At 48.7% G+C, this 25647-nt stretch overlaps 1 protein-coding gene across 4 annotated transcripts in view; it reads right to left on the bottom strand.

Moving 5' to 3' along the window:
- The window catches only part of Nos1 (nitric oxide synthase 1), a 175253-nt gene that overhangs the window by 40173 nt on the left and 109433 nt on the right, over positions 1-25647 (bottom strand). For 3 of the 4 annotated variants that reach the window (XM_029478000.1, XM_029477999.1, XM_021162640.2), the window contains exons 4-16: positions 22523-22651; positions 20592-20737; positions 19650-19812; positions 18706-18797; positions 16095-16236; positions 12678-12817; positions 11144-11318; positions 8533-8634; positions 6320-6514; positions 5710-5795; positions 3772-3916; positions 2743-2847; positions 2207-2265 (exon numbers count right to left, since the gene is read on the bottom strand). In XM_029478000.1, the coding sequence (XP_029333860.1) occupies positions 2207-2265; positions 2743-2847; positions 3772-3916; positions 5710-5795; positions 6320-6514; positions 8533-8634; positions 11144-11318; positions 12678-12817; positions 16095-16236; positions 18706-18797; positions 19650-19812; positions 20592-20737; positions 22523-22651 (1679 nt within the window). Of the gene's footprint in view, positions 1-1061; positions 1164-2206; positions 2266-2742; positions 2848-3771; positions 3917-5709; positions 5796-6319; positions 6515-8532; positions 8635-11143; positions 11319-12677; positions 12818-16094; positions 16237-18705; positions 18798-19649; positions 19813-20591; positions 20738-22522; positions 22652-25647 lie in introns of all 4 variants that reach the window. The other variant, XM_029478001.1, reaches the window with a different exon arrangement.

Here is a 25647-nt window from a genome sequence, read left to right as displayed (position 1 = left end):
GTATTTTCTGCCCCCAAAATAGACTCACATTGAGTCACTTCTCCAAATCTGTCATGCAGCATACCAGGGGGGTGGCTGTGTGGTTAACGGGGGAGGCAGGGTGGATGGTTGTGGGGTAAAAATATCAGCACGTGTACTGTATGAGGCTGGAGGTTTCTGCCATTGCTTTGCCTGTTGTTAATAATTCCCTCCATCCTCAGCACCAGCCTCCAGAGACTGGCATGGCAGGGATTTCTCCCCATTTGCTCAATGAGAAAGACCAAGTCCACAGAGGTCAAGGGATCTGCTTAAGATCACTGAGTTAGTAGCATAGCCTAGGTTAGAATTCACGTCTGAGATTCAAATGTAGCCAGGGATGTTCCTACTCTGGGTGTGCATCATCTAATGTACAGCATGCATGCATGCACACACACAAGCATGCATGCACACACACCAGCACACATACATGCACTCATGCATGCACACACACTAACACACACATGTATGTACATGTATATGAGACACACACACACATGCATTTATACATGCACACACACCAGCACACATACATGCACTCATGCATGCACACACACTAACACACACATGTATGTACATGTATATGAGACACACACACACATGCATTTATACATGCACACACACCAGCACACATGCATACACACTAGCATACACACACATGCACTCATGAATGCATACACACCAGCACACATCCATTCACTCATGCATGCATACATACACATCAGCACACACATACACTCATGCATACACATCAGTGCACACAATGCACTCATGCATGCACACATACTAGCACACACACATGCATGTTAGTGCACACACACATACACACGCACATACATTCATTCATGTATACACTCCAGCAAGCATGCATATACACCAGCACACACACATGAACTCATCCATGTGCACACACCAGCACACATCCATTCACTCATACATGCATACATACCAGCACATATACATGCATGTACATGCCTGTGCGTGCGCGCGTGCACACACACACACACACACACACACACACACACACACACAGAGATGCTCTCTACCTGTGCTGGCTGTCACGGGCAGCAACCAGACTGTGGGCTTCAAAGTCAGCATGGGAGAGGGAAGGCCCTTTACGGGGAAAGAAACGCAAGGGTTCCGGGTACCTAGAGCGGAGAACGGATGGCGCCCTATCTCTCCCTGAAGGAGGCAGGGATGGGGGAGATGCTGTGAGTGGAAAGGAGAGGGAAGGGGAGATTGAGGGCTAAGATGCTTGAGGTGGTGGGGAGCAAGGCCTGCCTAGGAGGTGCTCATGGCTCTGATCTCTGGGTACCCAGAACCTGGGTTTGGCCCTGTGCACTCAGGAGGCAACCCAGAGAGATTTTTCTCCATGAATCTTTAACTGCAATCAGCTATGGTCCTGCACACACATTTGTAAGTCACAGGGTTTGCTCTTCCGAAACAACCCTGTGTTGACTTCCTCGAGGGGTGTTCACCACCTCATAGAAGGTTCTGGAGGTTCCCAAAGATGGGCTGCCTTATAAAGTTGTGTCTGCCTTGTAAAATGCTTTGAGGGGGGAATCAGTTTTATCCTTCTGCCATATGGGTCCTGGGGATTGAACATAGCTACCAAGGTTGGTGGTGAGCACCCCCCACCACCACCACCTACTAAGCCCTCTTGTTAGCTCTTTGAAATGCCTTTGGAACGTGAGATATGCTTCCTTTAAGATTATGTGTGAAACACAGGCGTCCACCTTAGACGCTATCTTGTTTAACCCTTTGAACTTGACCTTGGTTGTGCAACCACGGTGAGCGCCAGATGGGTGGTTCTAAGGACAGAGTGACTCCCATTGACGTCTAGTGTGGGTTTCAAAGGCAGAGGAGGGACCATGGACCTAAGCTTTTCTAAGACTCTCCCCACCCCCTTTTTTTTTCTGGCTTGGTTCTCAGCAGTCAAAGAGTCCAGGTAAACAGGATAATCTCTGCTTGATCACTAAGGAATCAGAGGCACAGAGGAGAGGTGTGATTTGAGTCAGAGACCAGAACGTCAGCCACGGTGAAGCCCAGATCACCAGCTAAAAATCCATCTCCAAAGACTGGCAACCACGGCCTGGCCTCTGCATGAGTCCTAGGTGTCAAAACTGGCCAAGGGTTCCCAAGGGCACCCTGTGACATCGGGGGGTGGTGGTGGTAAGGGACATTCACTTACTTCCTCTCCTCTTGCACAGAGTTGGGGTGCCTCATCTCCATTAAAGCACAGCCAAATTTCTAGAAGTCAAAACAATGTGAAGAATGCATTAGAGGGTAGGCACGAGGTCTGGGGCCATAGCTGGTAAAAGAGGAGCCCGATGCCTGATAGATATCAGGGGTGGAGGTGGGCAGCACTGCCCCAGCTGCAGGTTCAACCCAAGTGTGGGGGTGGGGTGGCTATTTAAAGTGCAGGTGTGAACTCTCCACCCCAATATACAGCTAACTGTTGAGGTCTTTACTGTATGAAAGTACTGCTCTGAGCTCAGAATTGGGGTGCCTTAAACACACAGCTCACCGAGGGGACCATTTATCTAAGGGACACTGATAGAAAAAAAAAAAACCCATGGTATTGTGCTACTTGCCCGAGTTGGATCAAATGAAAGTCTTGGCTTTGGGGATTAGGGAGGGCTTACTTCTGAGTGGGGTAGGGGTCCAACTGTGGCTATTTTCTCTAGGGGATGGAACCCCAATGCTAGGACAGGGGCATCCGCTTACCTCCCCGTTCTCTGGGGGGTCTCCATTGCCAAAGGTGCTGGTGACCACCAAGACCAGGGCTTCGTGCTCCAGGTGCACGATGTCATACTCCTCCATGGACATAGCCTAGGTGGGCAGGGACACAGGGGAGGGGAAAAGGGGTGAGCGGTGACAGGGAGAGATAAAGTGACAGGGGATGAGGGTGTGGGGAGGAAGAAGGGAGCAGTTCCGAGTTGCCACCTTGCACGGGGCCCAATGTTCTAGATGTTTTCTATTTCATGGGCTCATACAGGTAACGTTAACGCCTTTCACTAGCATGAAATCTTGCTGTGACCATTGTGTCCTGAAGGATTATGGGAATCCTGGGTCCTGGTCCAATGAAATGGTTGCTAGGAGACTAGATCTGACCTCCCAGGTGCTAGGACTAGAGGCAGGCCACCACACACTTGCATTTGGGAGCAGGCCATCTAAACTCCAATTCTTGTGCTTGGGTGGTGAGTGCTTTACTGGCCAAGCCATGTGCCCCCAATCCTAGGGCACTGGATTTTTCCTGATAGTGGAGTCTGGACCATGGTTAGCCTAGACTTGATCTGGCAGTACCTGATCAGGCTTGCTCAGTCTTCTCTAAGCCTGCCTCCAGTGCCCCAAAGGAGCTGAGCCCTCCGAGGCTGAGGTGCCTACCGTAGGGCGAGACTGTTAGCTGTGCCTTAGCGTGACGTGCATATTTCTCAAAGTACGTTCTAAGGAACCCCAATCTCCCATGAGAACAAGAGATTCGTGGCCAGATACGTTTGGGAAATAAATATAGCTAGTCATTTCCCAAAATATGATGTTCATAGATAAAGGTTGTAAACAGCTCTGAAAAGTCCTGCCTGATATGACCCATGAACCTAGGTCTTTCACACTGATCCCATCGGGATGCCTTCTCTTCTGTCTACTAACATTTTGCTCTAGAGATAGGGGTTTCACGTGGTCTGGACTCTTGTATATACAAGTATGTGAATTATTTCTTTTCCACCAGGGTCCAGGGAGCTGATAGTACTCGCTCACCTTGGCATCGAAGGCATGCTTGAAGATCTCGCACAGGGTCTTGGCATAGGCTTGGGATTTGCCTGTCTCGGTGGCGTAGAGAATGGTCGCTTTGACTCTCTTGGCCATGGCCTGTCCCATCAGCTTGGCTGAGAACTTGACAGCCCTGCAAGGGAGCCGGTGGAGAGAAGAATGAGAGAAAGAGAAAGGACAGGATATGCTGAGACGTAGGGACCCTTTAGAGACACACCACACCCCAGAGTTCAGAGACCTGTATTGACTTCTACATTAGTTCCCCAATGCAACAAGTTCTGAGGTCCAAGGTTGGCAATGTGGATGTTGTTGGGTGGTTGTATCTAGTCCTGAGCGCCTCATAATGTCACCAATAATGCCCAGGCCATGAATTAGAGGGCCTTTAGAGATTTTTGAGAAAAGAATTTATGTCATGTATTCATTTATTGCCTGTGCATGAGTAGCCTTGTGCTTCTGCCTCAGCCCAGACATGGAGGTCAGAGGTCAGTCTTCTGTTTCTACCATGTGGATCTTGGGACTTAGACTCAGGTCCTCAGGCTTGGCAGCAACGTCTTTACCCTCTGAGTCATTTTACTGGTGGGAACTTCAGTGGTTTCTAACACCCGCCAAAGGAGAACCAGATTGCTTTATTTACAAATACACATTCAGCCAAGGTTATGCATGGAGCTTGGTACCCAGTGGGCACCATCTAGATAGACATCAAATAACTATCAAAAGAAATCATGAAGTTTTAAAGATGCTGCACCTAAACTGGAAGGAGCTTTACACCAAGTTGGAGAACTTTGAGCTAGGGCTGTACTGCTGGGGGTGGGGGAAGGAGAGGGAGGCATGGAGGGTGGGGTGGGGGGAGGGAGAGGCTGGAGTGGCTGCCCACCACAGATTTAGCTGTACCTGAACTTCCATTCCTACCTTCACTAGAAATCTCCTAGAAAACAGATTACTAGATATCTCCCACCTGGGGCTTATTGGCAGTTAAGTTCATCATTTTATGCAATTAGGGAAACCACCCACACTGTAGGGAGGCTTTGAGCTCAGGGAGAGGGAGGGAGAGAAATGAAAGGTGCCTAGAAGGCTCTCCTGGAAGGCTGGGAGCCCAGAGAGTGGGTATAATTAACTCACAAGGTCTCCACCCTGAACTTTGCAACAGTGTTTCTCACAATTGCCTTTCTCTCCTGGAGCCTGCAGGATAAAACTGTAGCCAAATCTGACTGTTTAGGGTACTCTGGTAAGGAAAGAAGGCTGCTGGTGAGCTCTTAATGTTAGGAAGTTGCAGAGATGGAGGGAAGAGAGAAGGATGGAGGGAAGAAGGGATGGAGGGAGGGAGAACCTGACCATCTACTAGGTCCAAGTTCATTAGATCAGGTACTGAAGGGTGGACTGGAGTCTTGCCTTTGGGGACCCTAGTACATAGCTGGTAGCTGCTGTACACTTGGATGCTACACATGAGGGTTCTAGGATCTGGGGGCAGAAGACAAACTAGCTTAGTTTGGGTCAACATCTTCTGCCAAAAAAAGGTTCCCACTAAGTGGATGGGTGGGGTTTTGTTTCTCGGGACAGAAGGTTGGTCACCCCATTACGTCATCTTTGTGGCGGACACCATATATGTCAGCTTGACTCTGGATTGAAAGTGATTCCTCAGGGGTCTTGTTCCATAGTTTCTTGATCTTCCATTTGGCTCAGTAAGACATCATCATCATCATCATTATATTATTATTATTATAAAACAGGGTTATGTAGTTCAACCTGGTCTTCCCTAACTCAATACCCTGTGTATGTGTGTGCCTGTGTGTGTGTGCCTTGTGTGATTGTAGAGCAGGATGGATGCACCTATCACCGAGTTGGCAGAGGTTACAGCACCCACCTAGCTCCAGGTACTCCCAGCTTGTGGGCAGATAAATCCCTCCATCCCCCAGTGCAGGTACTCACTCTGCCAATTTCTTGAAGCCAATGGCTCGCCGCTTCGTGGGGGTCCCGTTGGTGCCCTTCCACACGTGGGTGTTCCATGGATCAGGCTGGGAAGAGAAGTGATGATACCAGTCAAAGCCCTGGGGAAATTCAATCCCACTGAGAGATGCCCAGAGTTCCCTGGGGCTGGGGCTGCCCAACCTCAGTCCCACAAGGTAGGGATTGAGCCCAGGATGGGTTCACATGTCCCATGTACAAGGTGATGGGTATATCTCCCTGCAGTGTCCCACCAGCCCTTTCCTCTCAGCCCCATTCCTTTAGACTCCATGTTTGAAATAGAGTCTGGATACACAGCTCAGGCTGGGTGCAAATTTCTCATCCTTTTAATCAACTCTCCTGAGTCTTGGGATTGTAGGTGTGTGCCACCATGTCCAGCTCAAACTCTTCCTAGATCTGCACTTCCTCTTCCTGAATACCTACTTCCTGTCTCTTTAAGTCTCTATGGCTACTGGGCACACCCACATCTATAGCACTGATCTGTTTGAAGAAGGCCCTTGGGAGTTGGGAAAACTTGGCCCATGCATGGTGGGTCTCAGGGTAGAGGGGAGCCTGGGGCAGGGTGGGGCAGGACCTGGTACTCAAAGGATGGGGTGAGCCGGTAGTTGAGCATCTCCTGGTGGAAGACAGGGGTGATGCTGCCCGACATGGGGGGCACAATCCACACCCAGTCGGCGGGACAGCCCCCTCTGCAGCGGTACTCATTCTCCATGTGTTTGATGAAGGACTCCGTGGCAGAGTGGTGGTCCACAATGGTCACCTTGTCACTCTGCAGGAGGAGAGGGGACACGAAGTCAGGAAGGATGAGAAGGTGGGATGTTTGTGTACCTCCCCTACAGAGTCTGCCAAAGGGCAGCCCTTTATGACTCTGTTCTTTAAGTCTAATTGCACAGGAGGAAGGTTCTGCTTGGTGCAAGTCCATCTCCAAGAACTCCCTTATTCATCATCTCTTTAGTCAGGGGGCAGAGCCTCAGGTGGGAGCTCGACTCTCAGGGTTTCAGTTTCTTGTTTGTCTGTGTACTTGTCCCCCTGCTTTATTTACCTTCTGTAATGATTTACAGTGGTGAAACAAAACGCTCTCAGTGTAGACAGTTTTAAGGAGTTTGAGCCTATTAGAGATCAAATGAGTAGGGCAGTGTGGAGGTTTGAAGATGCTTGGCCCAGGGAGTGGCACTAGTGGGAGGTGTGGCCTTGTTGGAGTGGGCGTGGCCTTGATGGAGTGGGAGTGGCCTTGTTGGAGTAGGTGTAGCCTTGTTGGAGTGGGTGTAGCCTTTTTGGAGTGGGTGTGGCCTTACTGGAGTAGGTGTGTGTGTCACTGTGGGCATAGGCTTTAAGACCCTCATCCTAGCTGCCTGGAAGCCAGTCTTCAGCTAGCAGCCTTCAGATGAAGATGTAGAACTCTCAGCTCCTCCTGCACCATGCCTGCCTGGACGCTGCCACACTTCGCACCATGATGATAATGGACTGAACCTCTGAACCTGTAAGTCAGCCCCAATTAAATGTTCACAGCAGTAAAACCTTAAGAGAGGCTGCATGGAGGTGGGCAGAGTCTAGCACAGGCTGGGGGCTGGTGGGCATGGATTCACAGACTGTCTAAGAGACACTGCTCCACGCCTTCCCTTTCTTTCCTTCACCTCTCTCATGTCCTGAGTGTCTACACCAAGGGCCAAGTTCCGATCATTTCTACAGCTCTTTAACCCTTCACAGGAGGTTGCCTCTTGCCCCGCCTCCTGCACGGACCTCTGCACCCTGTTGTTCTGTGAGGTGCCTGCTCTATTCACGTCCACCCAAGGTCTGAATGAACATGCCTATCTTCTGTCTACCAGGGCAAGGTTAATGTCAAGTCTTCAAAGGGTCTGTCCACTTGGCATAACGACAGTGCCCACCTTGTGCTGAAGAGCAGTGTGGTTTGGGTTTATTTCCCACCCATTTTACTATACCTCCTGACAGAGGGGCAGGGAGCTATATGGCTGAGGGTAAAGATGGGTAAGTCTGAGTCTCTAAGAGATGGAAAAGCATGGAGAACCTGTCATCAAATTCAGTCCTTCCTCTGACTTCTCTACATCAAATGTCCACCCTGCCTAGGTCGTGACAGGAAGGCATAAGGGAGCCAGAAGCAGGTCACGTGACATATGGGAGTCCCCGAAGGTGATTATTTTTGGTGTCTATGTATTCAAGTGTGTATTTGTATGAAGGTGCATGCGCATATATGTGCATGTGGAGGTCTGAGATGAACTTTGGGTGTCATTTCTCAGACGCCCGTTTGAGAGAGCCTCTCTCATTAGCCTGGAACCTCACCAAGGTGGGCTAGGCTAGATAACCAGAGAGGATCCAGGAATCTGCCTCCTGTCTCACTGGGGTCACAAGCGTTCATCCCCTCTCTACCTGGCTCTCTGTGTGGACTCTGGGGATTGAATGTAGGATCACTTGCTTGTGAAGCCAGCCCTTCACGGACTGAGCCAGCTCTCCAGCCCCCAAAGGTGGACTTTGCTAGGCCCTCTGTTTGTCTCTAGAGCAGTGGTTCTTAACCTTCCTGACACTATGACCCTTTGATACAGTTCCTGATTGTATGACCCCCACCACCTGTAAAATTATTTTCATTGCTCCTTCATAACTGTAAATTTGCTACTGTTATATATCATAGTGTAAATATCTGTGCTTTCCGATGGTCTCAGGCCACCCCTGTGAAAGGGTCGTTTGACCCACAGGTTGAGAACCACTGCTCTGGAAGGTTCTTTCTCTCCTCTCTCCTTTGAGGCTTGAGTTTGGTGCTGAGCCCTAGGGTACCTGGAAGCTGTATAGGACAGCAATGTTAATCTCCACCAGGGCTTGGTCCTTCCAGAGGGAGGATGTCTTCCTCATGTCCAAATCCATCTTCTTGGCTACTTCCTGGGAGGGCAAAGAAAGCATCAAATCACAGGCTGGCTAAGTCTGGATTTCAGACCAGAGACAGCGAGCACAGTTTTTGCAATCTTAATTATCAAGTTAACCACTCACGGGCTGACTGACTCGCTTTATAGGCTCTGAAGATTTGCTATTGGCAACCCAGTTGGTAACTAAAGAGACATGGCTGGCCTGTAAGGCACTAAACTCATGTGCCAATCAGCGCAGGAGAATGTATGTGCCAATGCCTAATACTTGAGACCTGGAGACTCCGGCACTAGCTGCTTTCTAAGCCAATGACACTCTAGCAAAATAACTGGAGAGAAATATGTCCTGGCATTAATACTTGACATAATAGAAATGAGTAGCAGGTCACAGTGGCAGAGGCCCGGAGGCAAATTCCTTAATTAAAGTTGTGCTTTTCCCTCCCTTTGTCAAGGCTAGTCACTGGTGAGAGCCCAGGTCTCATTACAACGCTCCGATGCTACCATCGCTCAATTTGGCTAAATTGCTCCTCAGCCCGGCTGATATCATGTCCAGCCTCTGGAATTGAAGGGCCAGGGTGACAGAGTCTCTCATTTAAGTCATGAGGCGACCCGGAGAGCGGAGAGCTAAGACTTATTAATTCACTGTCCAAGGCGAAGGCTTTCAGTTTAGCTTGGATTGGACTCAGGGACACCTCCACAGGAAGTGAATGCATCCTGCTTTATGTAAATCTGTCTCATGCCCCTGGTGAATTTCGGAAATGGGGAAGGTTCATAGAGCTGGGCATGGTGCAGTGTTACTTTGATTAAAAGAATAAAAAAAATGTTGAAAACAAAATGCTCCTTTTGACTTGAAGAAAAAACCCCTGAAACAAACAAAACCCAAAGCAAAACTTCCAGATGACAGTTGAATTAGGATACTGCTTGAACTGGAAAACAGCCTCCTGTGGTTTTTCTCTCTTGCAGGAGGCTTGCATATACTGGTGTCCACCTGCTAGGGAGCCTGGGAATTCTGATACTCAGACCACACCCCAGAGTGACAGTGTAAGAATCCTATGGACTGGAGTCCTGCCACCATGAAACTCTCCAGGTCACCCCTGCAAGGCTGATGACCCCGGACACCAGTAAATATTTGTTTTATTTTTCATGCTTTTGAAACAGGATCTCAGGTAGCCCAGGCTGGCCTGGGAACTGGCCATGTAGCCTTGACTTCCTGATCCTCTTAATTCTACCTTCCAAGTACAGGATTACAAGCACGGGTTACCCTTTAGGTTTAATAGCCTAAAGGTAGTGCTGGTCTCTGAGTTCTAATCTCCATTCTTCACTGAAAGACTGTGTGATCCAGACTCACCCCTGACTCCTCAGTTTCTCTGTAACTTCCTTAGAAACAAGACTGACAGTTGCAAATTGCCGTTAGGACATTTGCTAACAAATACAATATAACAACAACAACAACAAAATACTCCCCCAAATAAAGTAGGGCTGTGGAGACAGCTCAGTGGCAGAGAGCCTGGCTAGTGGGGGCTCAGGGACTGGGGTTCAACCCCAGTATCTTAGAAACAAACAGGAAAACAAAACCAAGCAAACGCAATACACCAAGAACCCCAATCCTCCCAAGCACACACACCCTGCCTGGCTTCTCCAGCCAGCTATCCACTCCCAGCACTCCTCAATGGCCTGATCGGACCACCCTGGTCCAAGATAGTCAAAAGAAACACATCTGTACACAGCATGCAAAGCCATTTCTCCAGCCACTGTTGCTTAAACTGTGGACTGACAGCCATTTGAACAGCACCTATACAGTGTCTCGAATCATATGTCAACTGCAAAGGGTCCTGATATACAGGAGGCTCAGTATAAACACCATAGAGTTTTATGTATGGGACTTGGGTATCTGAGGGGTGTATGTTTCTGCATATGTATGGGTGTATCCATGCACAAATATATGCGTGTGTGTATGAATACACATGCATGCATGTTCATGCAGAGACCAGAGAGTAGCCTCTGGTGTCTGTTGTTCTTCAGGGGCTGTACATCTTGTTTACTGAGGCAGGCTCTCATACTAGCCTGGAACTTTCCAAGTAGGATAGGCTTCCTGCCAGCGAGCCCCAGAGATCCACCTGTCTCTACTCCCCTTGTCCTAAGATTATGTGCAACCACTACCATGCCTGGTGTGTAAAAATGTGAGCTCTGGTGATTAAACTCAGGTCTTCAAGCTTCGGGTGGGAGGCACTTGACCTACAGAGTCATCTCTCTGTCCACCTGTAGATTCTCACATCGGAAGGGGCCTCGAGAATGTTCTGTGGATGTCAAGGGAAGGCTAGTGTGCAAGGTGCTCACACAGTGTTCTCTGTGGTGGTGGTTGCGCTATTTACTTCTTCAGGCCTCGCTAGGAAAAAGACAACTGCTTCTGGCATGTCTAGATTTACCAGGACTGCAGCTCTGTCCCAATACACCCAACCTCCCAACTCCTCAAAGCTGCAGAGCGGTGTCCTCTGTTCCTGCATTTGGGGACCATTGAGGGACCTCACCTCCAGGATGTTGTATCGCGAGTTGTCACAGTAATCACGGACGCCAATTTCCGTGCCCATGTACCAGCCACTAAAGGGACAGGCGCTGAACTCCAGGCCCCCAATCTCCAGCAGCATGTTGGACACAGCAGGGAGGCCATACCATTTGAGCCCCAGGTCCTTAAACCAGTCGAACCTGCAGAGAGCAACATGGCCCTGCTCAGCATGTGGCCAGCATCTCCTGAGCAGCATCTTCAGGATGGAGATGCTTCAGGCCCAACACCAACTGGGACCACGTACAAATCCCGATTATTGATAGTTCCTTCTCCCTATTATCTCCTCTTTACCGTGCCTTCATTTTTTAATCTATGCTCACTTCCCAGCTAGATGTTCCTCCCTCTGGGAAACCTTCCCAGTGTCCTGTTGGGTCCAGGTGACCTCATATTTCCCCTTTGCTGTGCTTTCTTGGAACTATTTTAGGAGTTATTGGTCTATGATCTTCTCCTCTTTGACACCAACCACAGAGGCAGGGATAGAGTGAAGACCACAAAGCCGTCTGAACAGGCCTAGAGGTGGACCCACGTAAGGTAAGTGCACCCAGGAATCTGCTTGTATTGCAATGGATCAGGTGCCTCAGACAGGGGTTCTCAGTCCAGGGAAGACAGAGGTAAGGCAGGTGGGGTACCAGTCCCAGGGGCAACCTTCTGTCCCCCCCCCCCCTGGATGGAGCTAACAAGATCAGCACTGTTATTTGTGTATGAGGTATTTGAAAAGAATCTGCACTTAAAAAAAAAAAAAAAAAAAAAAAAAAAAAAAAAAAAAAAAACAACCCTCTTTAAATAGTCCCTCTTGTGTGACTTTCCTAACTCGCCAGACCCTCATGTCAGGTCTGAGCTGATCCTGTGTTTATTTAAGAAGTTGAGATGTAGCTCATCACAGATTAAAAATAATTAACTGGATTTTTAAGATCTATTTTGCGTATGACTTAAGTTTCTTAGTAACCTCCCTCGGGTTTGGCTCTGGTCTAGCACCTCAGGGTGGTGTTCCTTCATTCATTTTATAATTACATTTATTTGTGTGTGTGTGTGTGTGTGTGTGTGTGTGTGTGTGTTCGTGTATGTGTGTGCCAGAGGACAGTTTATAGGAGTCAGCTCTGGCCTTCCACTGTGTGGGCCCTGGGATCGAACTTGTGAAGTCAGGCTTGGTAGCGAGCTTCTTTCCCAGCTGAGCCACCTCACTAGCCTAGCGTGTCTTTCACTCTGAGAGTGCACATGTTTCTCTGACCTTGGCCTCCTAGCTACTTCTGGGCTCCAGATTCTCTCTGAACTTGGTTCACCCAGGGTCAGTCATTGTATGCAGCAGCTTCCTCTATTAGATGTCTGTGTCTATAGGGAGACAGTAGGTATGTCTAATCTTGTGACCTCCCTAAGAGCTGGGCAGAGGGCAGGTCATGGAGTTGCATCTGGTGGTCCAGGCTAGTTCAGAAGGACATAAGATGGGCAGAGGAGGTAATGGGAGGGGGAACCCCCCCTCCCCCGAGAGCACTCCCTCTTACTTGGGGTGCCTGATGGGAACTTCCAGCACCAGCTCTGGGGGGATCTGAAAGAGTTCAGGGTCGTTGCCATTGGCCTGGAGCAGGAGAGGCAGCACATCAAACCGGCCTCTTGGGGGTTTCCAGCCCTGCTGTATACAGATCTACAAACAGAAAACTCAGTCACAGCTCTACCCCTGCCCCCCCAAACACAGCACACAACGGGCATTGGGGAGGGGGAGGAAAGGGGGGGCAAACGGAGGTCTTCATGCAAGCCCTCTGAGGCCTCTCAGTTATGAGTGCTGCTTCAAAAAATAAGAGCCACCATTAGAAGCTCTGTCTGACCTCACCATAGAACCAGGGCAGCTTCCCCAGGGAACACACGTCAGCCTGATCCAGAAAGTGTCTCCGGTGCTGTGCTGGCTGTGCACACGGAGTGGTTGAGGGCTGAGTCTCACTGACTGTGGCATCCTCCACGGGCTAGCTTTTAATGTGTGGTGTTAAGTGTCACAAGAGACAAAGGAAATCTCCAGTGCCATGGCTCTCTGCAGAAAACACACGCACAGCTGTCCGCAGGCACAGCGAGACGCAGGAGATGAAATGTTTCCGAAGCTTCATTAAGAAAGAAGAACTTGGAAGTGTGGCTCATTTCATTAGCACTCACTTTGTTTTGTTTTTAATTTTTGTTTGTTTTGTTTTTTGAGGCAGGGTTTCTCTGTGTAGCCCTGACTGTCCTGGAACTCACTCTGTAGACCAGGCTGGCCTCAAACTCAGAAACCTGCCTGTCTCTGCCTCCCAAGTACTGGGATAAAAGGCATGTGCCACCACTGGCCGGCTAACACTCACATTTTAAACTGTGAATTTTAAATCCAACAATGTACCTCATATGAATAGTAAGTCATTAATAATGGACTGAGACTTTTAATCAAGCGTTTGATACTAACGTTAAATAAGATGACACTTGTTCATTTACTAAGTATATTAAACTTATGTTTAAGGAACACAATAAAGTATATTAAATATCAATAATAGTTTATTAATTATATACATTATATAATTTCTTTCTGTGGTGTACATATATTGTGTATTGTGTATGTGTTTATGCGTGTAGGCTTTCTATCTTATTTTATTTGAGACAGGCTCTTTTAATACCTGCACTATTATTTTATTTATTATTATTATTTTATTATTATTATTTTAGATGATGTATAAGGATGTTTTGCTTGGGTATATGTCTACACACCAGGTTCATCACTGGAGACTGCAGTGCCTAGAAGAGGGCGTTAGATTTCCTTGGAGTTATAGACAGTTGTGATGTGGGCCATGGGAATTGAACCAAGGTCCTATAGAAGAGCCAGCAGTGTTCCTAACCACAGAACCATCTCTCCAGCCCAGAGGGCCTCAGTATGTGGACCAGGCTACCCTGGCACTATGTAGACCAGGCTGACCTCAGAACCCCAGAGGTTCATCTGCCTCGGACTCCATGGTGCTAGGCCTGAAGGTATGTGCTACCATGCTTGGCTCCTCCGAGACATATTTTCTGAGACATGCCCTCTGACTATACCCAGAGCTCAGTGACTTGGATAGAATACAATCGATCCTCCTATCTCTGACTCCTCTGTGCTAACATGACAGGTATGTGTCACTACGTTCCGCTCTTTACCCGGGTGCTGGGATCTCTGTGCAGCCAGCCCTTTACCCACTGAGCCACCTCTTCAGCCTCAGTTTTGCTTTGAGACAGAGTCTCACTAAGCTCAGGCTGGCTTCACACTCACAGGCCCTCCTCCACCTCAGTCTCCCGAGTGTCGGGAATACAGGCACTACCACCACCATGCCGCATGAGGAAGGACAAAATTATTGAACACATTCAAATATGATATTTTATAGTAAAATTGAACCTATTTAACCCATTGAGTTTCCAAATTTATCAATGTGCTAAACTGCTCCACCCCATTATATATACTCTACTATTCTAATTTCAAAATATACTCAACATAAGATTATAATGGGGGTGGATGGTTGGAGAGGCATCACAAAAGTTAGTAGAATTACCTACTCTTCTAGAGAGTCTGGTTCAATTCTCAGCACCCATGTGGGAACTCACAACTGTAATTCCAGCTTCAGGGGATATGGCATCCTCACACTAATGTTTATAAAATAAAATTAAATAAATTATTTTTAAAGAGTAATCTGCTGTATGGATTTTTTTGTTTGTTTGTTTGTTTGTATTTTGTGGTCACCTAGGAGATCTCTTGGTTGGGGTCAGCTGGGAAGCATGCTTACAACCCTTTGCTTGCATGGGCACGATCAGGGCAATGGTATCAGGGCTCCATGTAGCCAGGTTTTGGGGTGCTTCTTTGTGCTGCGTGAGCAGAAGCCAGGAGAACTGATGCTGGCTATAGAAGGTTCTGGACACAGATAGGGGAGAAAGAGTTGCGGTTCACAGTCATGTTCAGCTAAGCAGGAGGCAAGGTCAGCCAACTACACGCTTAGCAGTTAGTGCTCAGCCAAGTGGAACGGAGTCTGGGGAGCCTGGCCCAGACTCGGAGTGCACAGGTGCGCCTCCTGGTTGCCCTGGTTACAGCCGGTTCTCAGGATTATCACATTTCAATGAGAAAAGCCTTATGCATATGAAGTTGGCATGCCTGGGAGAGGGGAAAAGCAGGGTGTGTGTGGGATGAGTAAATCGGGACGGGGTGTTAGCATCTGTCTGCTGTGGTGTACCAGTGGGGCAGAGTACATTTGAAAGTGTCTCTTCCCAGAACTGTGCAGCATCATGTCCACTTGGAAGGGACCCCGGGAGGGGGGGATGGGCAGTCTTAGTTCTCTTGGTGGCCTTTGTCAACTTTTGGTCCCCAGGATTTAGGTATAGTGATGTCTGGGCCAGTTGAGCCTGACAGTCAAGTCGGGCTAGCTCAACACACTGCCCCTGCTGGTGCTTCCTAGGTGCTGGGATTAAAGGCATGTGTCACTGAACCGGCTCCAGCTCAAACTATTGATCAGGACACAAAGGAGCCATGTAGGTCAGCTCAGGAAAGGTGGTCCCGGGGATATGACTTCTCTGAACCACGTTGGTATTGGTGGGAGTCTGGGGGAACTTCCCTGGGGTCCTAGACATTCCTTCATTCACTTAATATTTTAGGATCTGTGCTTGGCATTGACAAGTGGATTTCAATTCTGAAAGGGGACAGAAGCTTCCCCAGGAAGGGGTTGGGGCAGCCAAAGGGGTGCATGTGGTGGATTTGTGGGTGGTCACAGGCAAGAGCAAGGTCTGAGGAGTGTCTCCTGTGCCCCTTGCTGGCAGGACCCTTCAGGGTAGACAGATTAAACTGGAAAAGCACAGAGGTACGGGTGGGGGTCGGGGACGAGGGAAGGGGTGGGGGAGGGGGAAGGGGTTTACGGAGAGTCCAGCGGGGATAGGCTTGGGGCATCTAGACTCACCTCTGTGAACTCCACATTAGCTGGATCTCCCAAGGTAGAGCCATCTGGCTGCTTGTAGCCAGCATAGCGGATGAGCTGCGAGTTCCACACTCGGAAGTCATGCTTGCCATCAGTCCTCTGAGGGAATATAGTGATGGCCGACCTTGGGAGAGGAGAGAGGACGGGAAGAAGTCACCAGGGCGGGACTTGTCCCTTGGAGGAAGGACACAGTGACAAAGCTGGAGATCAGATGTCCAGGTCTCCAGCTGGAGGACGGAGCCAAGTTAGCAGCTCTGCCAACAGAACTCTTGGGCTGCGCAAGGTAGGAAACACACAGCCTGGTTTGGAAGTTATGATCCTCCTGCCTCAGCCTCCTGAGGCTGGAATGAGAGGTGTGTCACACACACACACACACACACACACACACACACACACACGCACCCACCCTACATGAATATTATCTTGCATCCCTCACCTGGAATTCCTCTCTGCTGTCACACACTATTCCCACAAACAGCTTCCTAGTTGGGGCTCACCCGACCCTGCTTCTGAGCACGTTCTGTAGGTCTTTCTCTCTAAGCATTTGCTACTGCATGGCAGGATGTTACTGGTCCCAGAGGATGAGGCTAGACCCTGGGCTGGAAGTAATTCATGGAGCCATCCCCGGTGAATATTCTACATCTCTTAGAGAAAATCTCTGTAGCACGTGGGAGACAACAAAGCCCAAAGCCAGCTGCCTTCCCTCTGGCTTCAAGACACTCAGCTATGTCTATAGGTGGCCACCAGCCAGAGCCTGTTGGTGTGCACATACATTTAAGAAACCTGTTTGTAAACAGCAGAGCCACACATCGTGAGTCGGGTGTGATACTCACTTTTCATGTGGGAACTGTGACAGAGGGGTGTGGGAAGCATGACCACACCTCCCTCGCCTGTTTCCCTGGGGCTCAGTTACCTGTGGGCAGTTTGAAGGCCTGTGTCTTCTGAATGGCTTTTAGACCCCAGGTTTAAAACTTAAGAGAGAATCCTAAGTGGTTAGTGTTTCAATTAGCTCTTGTGAGGATCCCCATTCCACAGCTGCAGGATTCAGGATAACCCCTCCGCTTGCTGGATCATAGTGTCCTTTGGACCCTGTCAGAACAGCCCCTAAGCAACCTGAGGGTCTAGCCTTGGCAAGGCCTGACATTCATGACTTAGAATATGTTCGAAGACTCTGTCTGCCTGCTTGCCTGTCTGTCTGCTTGCCTGTCTGCCTGCCTGTCTGTTTCTGTCTCTCTGCCTCTCTCTGCCTGTCTGTCTGTCTCTGACTCTGTCTCTTTGTCTCTGCCTGTCTCTCTGTTTTTGTCTCTGTCTCTGTCTGTCTGTCTCTCTGTCTCTGCCAGTCTCTCTGTTTCTGTTTCTGTCTCTCTGTCTCTGCCTCTCTGACTGCCTCTGTCTCTCTGTCTCTGCCTGTCTCTGTTTCTGTCTGTCTCTCTGTCTCTGCCTGTCTCTGTTTCTGTCTGTCTCTCTGTCTCTGCCTCTGTCTCTCTGTCTCTGCCTCTCTGTCTCTCTGTCTCTGCCTGTCTCTGTTTCTGTCTTTCTGTCTCTCTGTCTCTCTGTGCTCATACATGGAAGCCAGAGGCCCACCCGCTCTTTGAGACAAGGTCTCTCACCCATCCTGGAGGGACAGCAAGCCTCAGGAAGCCCCACCTCCCCTTCCCCAGCCCTGGAGAAGGCAAGCACTCTTTAAACCCATGGGGTCTGGATTCCAGCTCAGACCCCGATGCTGGATGCTGGCGCAGCACACACCTTATCAAGTGAGCTAGCTTCCTGTGTGGCCACTTGCTGGAAAGTTCTCTGATACTCTATCAGGGTGAGGTTTCTTAGGAGAGAGTCCTAAAATAAATTCCTCACACACAAATGATTTCTGTTCCTACTGCTGGCTTAGGCAGAAAGAAAATCCATGCCCGAGGCAGGCAAATTCCCTCTGAGTAAGCTCGGGGGGGAGGGGGGGGGGAAGCACAGGGTGGGGGTGGGGGGGAGGGGGGGGGTCTATGGGAATATCCCGGAAATAGCCTTGGGTGTTTCTGAGTTGGGACCAATTCTCAGCGGTGGGAAACAGATGTCACCAGCGGGATTGACAAGTGCAACCAGCTGTGGCCGGGGCCTCAGCTGTGAGGGAGCAGCTGAGGCCAGTGTGGAAGTCACAGACCAAGTTACCCCCTGCCTTAGCTTCCCTGCAGGCTACGTTCTTTGTGTGGGTACAAGAGTCCAAGGTGGGACTGGGTGGGGGGCAGAACCGGAAGACACAGTGCTGGGGGGCAGAATGGGAGGCAGCCACAGCAGGGTGGAATGCTGTGAGTGCTGGCTCTACTCAGAAATGGGAGTTTCTTCTTTCCAGGAATCCTAACTAGTTTCCAGAACTCTCTGCGGGTGACAGGGAACTAGAGTCCAGGCAGACTTTCAGTGTTTGTTGTTCTTTTCTGTTCCAGCAGAGGAAGGGCAGGGGAAAAGAATGCCAGGCTGTTTCAGCCAGCTGGGCCACCTCCCCAGAAGGGGACAGCCTTTCCCCCTGGCAGCTGAGGCACCTCCAGGACCAGGATTTCATGCTGCAGGGATATCACCCCACTTCGTCCCACCCAGCAGGACAACTCACCTGAGGTTCCCTTTGTTGGTGGCGTACTTGACGTGGTTACAGATGTAGTTGAACATGCCGTGGGCTGTGGTGCAGTCTCGGGCATCGAACACCTATGGAAAGTGCATGATGGGATTGCCGGCTGCCTCCTTTCTCCCTGGTAGCCCCAAGGCAGAGTGCCTTCCCAGGGGTCCCTGAGCCCACTGCTGTCTTGGTCAGCCAGCCCCCCTATTCTTGAAGTCTAGGCTGCATTTTGTATTGCCTTTTATTTTTTATGCTAGTAACGGAGGAAATGGTCACAATGGATATGTATAGAGGGCAAATGTAACGGAAGGAGTGAGCCCGACTGGTTATGTTTTCTGTGGGGCCACCAGGCATTTAAAAACAAGCAATCATCGAATAATCTAGAACAGAGGGTGGAGGTGGGGCTCATGAGACTCTGCTCTGTCCTGAGGAGCTACTGGCTCCTCACTCTCTTTGATGGCATAGCGCTGGAAAGGTGACCATGCTCCAATGACTAAACCTACCCCCTACCCCACCCCTCTTATGCCAGTAGCATTAATCAAAGCCAGCGGCTCATAGAACATAAAAAATAAAACATAGGACGCTGAAGGAGAAAGGGTCAGTTGGGAAGGGGACTGAACATGATCAAAATAAAGCCCATGAGTACGCATAACGTATGCTAACACAGTGCATGGAACAGAAAGCCTGATCTTACAACTCAATCGACTTGTAACATTAAGCTACTCCCTAGCACAGACTCAGACCAGGGACACAGAAGTGAACTCCTTCAGTTAGGCGCAAGTAAAAGGGAGCGGTGGGGTCTGCAACAAAGAGGACAGCCTGAATTCTACTAAGAGGCGTGGCAGTTTTATTCAATAAAGAGCAGTGTTCAAAGCTCCATCTGCCCCCTTGGCTTGTTCCCTCCCAGAGGGTCTCCCTGATGGCTGAGTGTCACCTCCTACCTGCAGCTTGGACCACTGGATCCTGCCCACACAGCGAGAGGCATTCCGCCAGGCGTGCTTGGCGCCATAGATGAGCTCTGTGTCCTTGAGCTGGTAGGTGCTGGTGCTCTCGATCTCCTTGTTCACCTCCTCCAGCCTGTCCATGTGGGCCTTGGAGCCAAACCTAAGGAAGGAGGAAAGGGGGAGGGGTGCCATGTGACGGCCTGGAAGTGTTCTGTGTGTATGCAGGTGCACAAGTGAGTATGTGTACATGTGTGTATGAGCACGTGTATATGTATGCATGTATGTACATGTGTGTGCCAGTGGGGGTGTATGTACAAGTGTGCATGCATGTGTGTGGGTGCATGTGTGTGTACGTGTATGTATGTACATGCAAGTGTGTATATGTGTGTGCACACCCGTGTGTGGGTATATTTGCATGTGTGTATGTACGTGTGTATGCATGCGTGTGCATATATGTGTGCATGTGTGTATGCATGGGGTTGTATGTGCATTTTGTATGCATGTGTGCATATGTGTGTATATATGTGCACATATGGGTGTGTGTGTGGGTATGAGCACGTGTGTATGCATATGTGCATATGTGTGTGCATGTGTGCACACATGTGCATGTATGTATACGTGTGTGTGTGAGTTTGTGTGTAAGTATGAATGCATATGTGTGTATGCACATGTGTATGTGTTTATGCACTTGTGTGTGTGCTTGTATACATGGGGAACAGTGAGTGTCTTCTTCTAATTCTCCCCATGTTACTTTTTGAAGCAGGAGTTGTCAGTGAGCCCCAGGGATCCACTTGTCTCTACTCCCCACCGCTGGAGTTGCAGACACGTCCCAACATGCTCTGCTTTCACAAGGGTGCTGGGAATCTGACCTCAGGTCATCACACATGCATGGGGAGCCATTTCCCCCATTGGTGCAGCTGCTTAGCCCCCTCCACTTGCCTCTTAATGGAGGAGTAGTATTGGTCGAGAAATTCTTTGGCTAGAGGGAAGAGCTGGTCCTTGGTGCGGACATCTTCTGACTTCCGTATGTGATGGGATGGCAGCATGATGGAGCCCATGCAGATGTGCTCTGTGCACCCCGTTTCCTGAAGGCCAAGAGGGATGTGGGTGAGAGTCTGCCTTCTCCCCACCAGGATTGGCAGGTATCATGACTGAGAACCATGGTGCCCAAGTTGTTTGTGCTTGTCAGTTAGGGAAGGGGCTTTTCATTGGGACACACAGCCATGATGCAACAACCTAGTGCCTGTTTCAGCCATCTCTACCTATAACCTCTATTATCAATCATCTCTCCATTTATCACCTATGTGCCTATCGTTCATTTATCATCTGTATATCATCTATCTATCATCTATGTATATATCTAGCTCTGTATCTATATATCATCAATCTATGTATATATCCATCATCTATGTGTCTATGTATGTATCTATGTATCATCTATCTACATATCTAACATCTATGTATCTATATATCTATGTATCTATTTATCATCTATGTATCTATGCATTTATGTATCTATATATCTATCATTTATCACGTCACTCATCTTTCATCTACCTATGACCTATCTATCATCTATTATCATTCTATCAATAATCTATCTATATGTTTATCTACCAATCTTCCATCTATCATCTATTAATTCTATTACGCATCATCTATCTATCATCTAGTTTTTGTTTTAAGGCAGCATCACATGTAGCCCAGGCTGGCCTTGAACTCACTGTATACCTGAGGTTGGCCTTGAGTTTTTGGCTTTCTGCCAAAGTACAGATATGTACCATCACATGCAGTTCCAGAAAAAAAAATGCATTCTATATTGATCAAAGGAAGCTAATGGCATCGTTGTCGTCATCATCACATCATCACTGAGACAAGGTCTCAAGGAACCTAGGCTGGTCTCAAGCTCTATATATGACCCAGGCCAAGGATGACCTTTGAATTTCTGACCCTGCTGCCTCCACCTCCTGAATATAGAGATCACAGCCACGTATCTCTACTCCACTTAGTGTATGACTTATTCATACCCAGGGCTTTGTATATGCTAGGTGAGTACTATTGACTGATGTCCGAGGTATCCATAGTTCTTCCCTGCCACACACACTCTTTCTTTGTGATGTGATTTTACAGAACCTCTCCTGAGACTCATCCTGTCCCTCACCCCTTATATACAGATTGGTCTGGACAGAATGTAGTAGGAATGACCCTGGGCCATCTGCAGGCCTAGGACTCAAGAAGTCTTGTCGTGAATAGAAAATAGAGACCTTGCATACTTCTGCAGCCCTGGGGACAGACTTAAGCTTGCTTCCTGGAAGAGGAGAGGCCACCCAGAACAGAATCTTCTCTGCCAGGGCCATCCTGGAACAGCCTGGCCTGAGCTTGTCATCTTGTGAATATGAGACCCACATACTTGGGGTCTGCTTGTTACATGCATTAGCCGACAGAGACATCATTCCTTCAAGAGGCTCGTATTTTAACAAAAACAGAAGGTGAAGGGTTGGAGTGTTGAGTACTAAGAATCCGGCATGGAACAGAGTCCACAGTGTGAAATGTAGGAGGGGCTGGCTCAGTACCCCGTCCGTGATCACTGGAAGAGGCAAAGAATGCTCAAGGACCCTTAAATGCTGCTGTGTGCAAGGTGCTCACCGAGAGAGGCTTTAGCTGATTGCGTAACTCATTGGTAGAGCATCCAGGGAGGAGTGGGGCAACGCCAGCTGTGACCCTCTGGCTGTCACAGTGTGGGTGGGGGACTCTGGCCTCTCATGGGGGTGGGCTATAGGAAGTGTTTATCACAATCACATTGCTATACACAGGATCCACCCCCGCCATCCTCCCTGCCTCCTGTGAGGTTAGTTAGCCCTGACACTCACCAGTGTGCTCTTCAGGTGCAGGGTGTCGGTGAGGACCACATCTGTCTCCCAGTTCTTGACCTTAAGGAAGCGAGGGCACCTGGAAGGACTGCCATTCTTGGTAGGAGACTGTTTGCCCGAGGCAGGAGACTGGGAATGAGAAGGCAGGCGTCAGATGAGGGCCATGGTGTCTTAAGTGAGATGTGAAGACTTTGCTTCTTCTAGAGTTTTCTCTGGGTCACCTGCTGCCTTCCCAAAGAGAAGGGCCCAACCTTCCCGGGGTGACAGGTGCAAGGTTCCCTGAGACCCACAGCTTTGCTTTTTACCATAAGGAAAAGATGTACCACAGCGTGGAAAAATGTTACAGATTAGATCTGGGGGCAAGGAGGCAGGAGATCAAAGGTGACCTCCTTAATGTTTGTCATAGAGTCAAGACTATCTAGAATAGACTTAAATTCTAATATTTAGAATATTAGAATTTAATATTAGAATATCTCTACTACATAGAGACCTGGTGGATGTTTGTTGAGTGAATCAGCGATGGAGTAGAAACTATCAAACTTTGAATGTGGTCCTTAGAGCTGTAGAAACCCAGTCGTTCGCAGGTAATGTAGGGAGGAGGTGGGTCAGACCTGTGTGACTCGTACGTGTCTGAGAGTTCTACATCTTCATCTGAAGGCTGCTAGCAGAAGACTGGCTTCCAGGAAGCTAGGATGAAGGTCTTAAAGCCCATGCCCACAGTGACACACCCACTCCAGCAAGGCCACGCCCACTTCAACAGAGGCCACCCCTCCAAACAGTGCCACGCCCTGAGCCAAGCATATTCAAACCATGACAATATCTGAGTTTCAACTCCCAAGCTCTCACAGGTACACCATCTTAGTTCCTAACTCACAGCCAAACACACTCCATGAACGGACATTGGCGACACAGTCACAGTCACTGTTCTTAGCCTTTTGAAACAGGAGAGAAAGAATTGATACTAAGGTGAGGTAGGATGAGACTAGGAAGGAGGGCTGGGGATCCAGGCTATGTGGAGGACTCAGATGAGTGCAAGGGCCTGTGGTCACAATGAGCTTGTGAAGGTCAAAGGACCGGGGGTCTGGGTATGTGTGTACCCAGCACAGGCTGCAGGTGGGTTTGTGTGTATGTGTGCATGAGCACACATGTATGTAGAGTCAGAGGACAACCTTGGGCATCATCTCAGGCACCATGCACCTTATTTTGAACCTCAGGGATCCATCCATCTCTATTTCTCCAAGTGTGAGTTGCAAATTCAAGTTACAAGCACCATATCTGACTTCTGTTTATTTTTAGCTTGGGTTTCAGGGACTGAACTTAGGCTCTCTCTCGCCTCCCCTGCTGCTGCAGGTGGCTCATTAGAGACAGCTGGTAGTCTAGGTGGGTCTGAAGATTTAATTCTCCTGCCTCTACCTCCCAAGCACTGGGGTGAGAGGCAAGAGTCACCACGGCCAGTACTCCTGTAATGATTCCATGAGCATGAGTGCATGCCCTGTCGTCTACACCTGCATGCCTTGTTTATAACTGCACATTCTCATAGCTTTTATTTTGGGATTTGAACTTACTATGTAGCCAAGGATGACCCTGAACTTTTGATCTTCCTGCCTCCGCCTTCAGAGTGCAGGGATCACAGGTGTCTACTACACTCCTGTGTTAATCTTCATATTGTATACACATCTACATAAAGATTCAGATGATCCAGTTGTCTCTTTGTATCTGTAGAGATGGGTGCTAGAACCCCCATGGACACCAGAATTACAGTCTTTCAGTCCCTCAAATTAAAAAAAAGTCATCTTATTGGCCTACAACCCATGTACCCCCTCTTACAAATATTGGGTAAATAGTTCTAATGTCATGTAGTTTAGGGGAATATGACAAGAGAGAAAGTCTGTGCATACTTAGCACACACACATACGTACACATAAATACACATACACACATATATACACATACACACATAAACATACACACATACACATACATACACACATACACACATATATATATATACATACATATACACACATACATGCATACACACATAAACATACACACAAACATACATACATACATACACACACACACACAACCAGTTTCGGGGAAATAGACAGGGACTTATCTACACTAGGCCAGGCCTTTACCACTGAGCCTCCTCCCCAGCCTTCATCTACAGTTTTTTTTCCCCCTGGATATTTTCAACACACAGCTGGGTGAATCAGTGTTTGTGCCTTCAGAGACACAGGAAACTGACTTCCTCATCTGCCTTCCTCTTGTTCAGCTGCCTCTTTGCCAGCTTCTGTGGAATAAGCCTTTGAAGACCCATCATAAGCTGAGTTATACGCCCCAAGTCTACATGCCAGAACCCTGATCTTTGGAGACAGGAGATTTTGGAGATCGCAGAGGCTAAATGAGGTCATCAGGGTGGGGCCTTCACCTGCTACAGTTAGCAACCTTCTGAAATTAGTTTCTCTGTCCCTCTCTCTCACTTTCTTCCCGGCTTAGGTGCCTTTCACATATTAGAGACACAGTAGGAAAGACCTTTCTACAAGCCAGAATAAGACCCCTCACCCAGTGGTTCTCACGCTTCCTAATGCTGCGACCCTTTAATACAGTTCTCCATGTCGTGGTGACCACCAACCATAACATTATTTTGTTGTTACTTTACAAAAGTAATTTTGCCCTTGTTATGAATCGTAATATAAATGTCTGATATGCAGATGATTTTAGGAGACCCCCGTGAAAAGGTTATTTGATTCCCAAAGGGGTTGCGACCACAGGCTGAGAAGCATTTATCTGGAACCAAGCCACCCTAGCAGCCTGATGGCGACTTCAAGCCTCCAGTACCCTGACAGTGAATTTCTAACATTTAAGCTGTCACATGTGTGGCACATGTGGGCTCAGCTCGAGCAGACTCACATAAAGTCTACACATCCTTGGAAGTGTGGAATGACCTATGGAGTAACCTAAATGTATAGCCAAGGGCTCTGCTCAGATCCTGATTTAGCCAGGGCAGAGAACCATAAAGCGACTTGGCTTGAGTGAGTGGGCTGCCGGAAGAAGTAATAGAGGAGCCTAGACTTCTCTGAGGGTGTGTGTGTGTGTGTGTGTGTGTGTGTGTGTGTGTG

The sequence above is a fragment of the Mus caroli genome, chromosome 5 (genome assembly GCF_900094665.2).
Source record: "Mus caroli chromosome 5, CAROLI_EIJ_v1.1, whole genome shotgun sequence".
In the NCBI taxonomy this organism is placed as follows: domain Eukaryota; kingdom Metazoa; phylum Chordata; class Mammalia; order Rodentia; family Muridae; genus Mus; species Mus caroli.
This window is presented reverse-complemented; position numbering and strand designations above follow the sequence as displayed.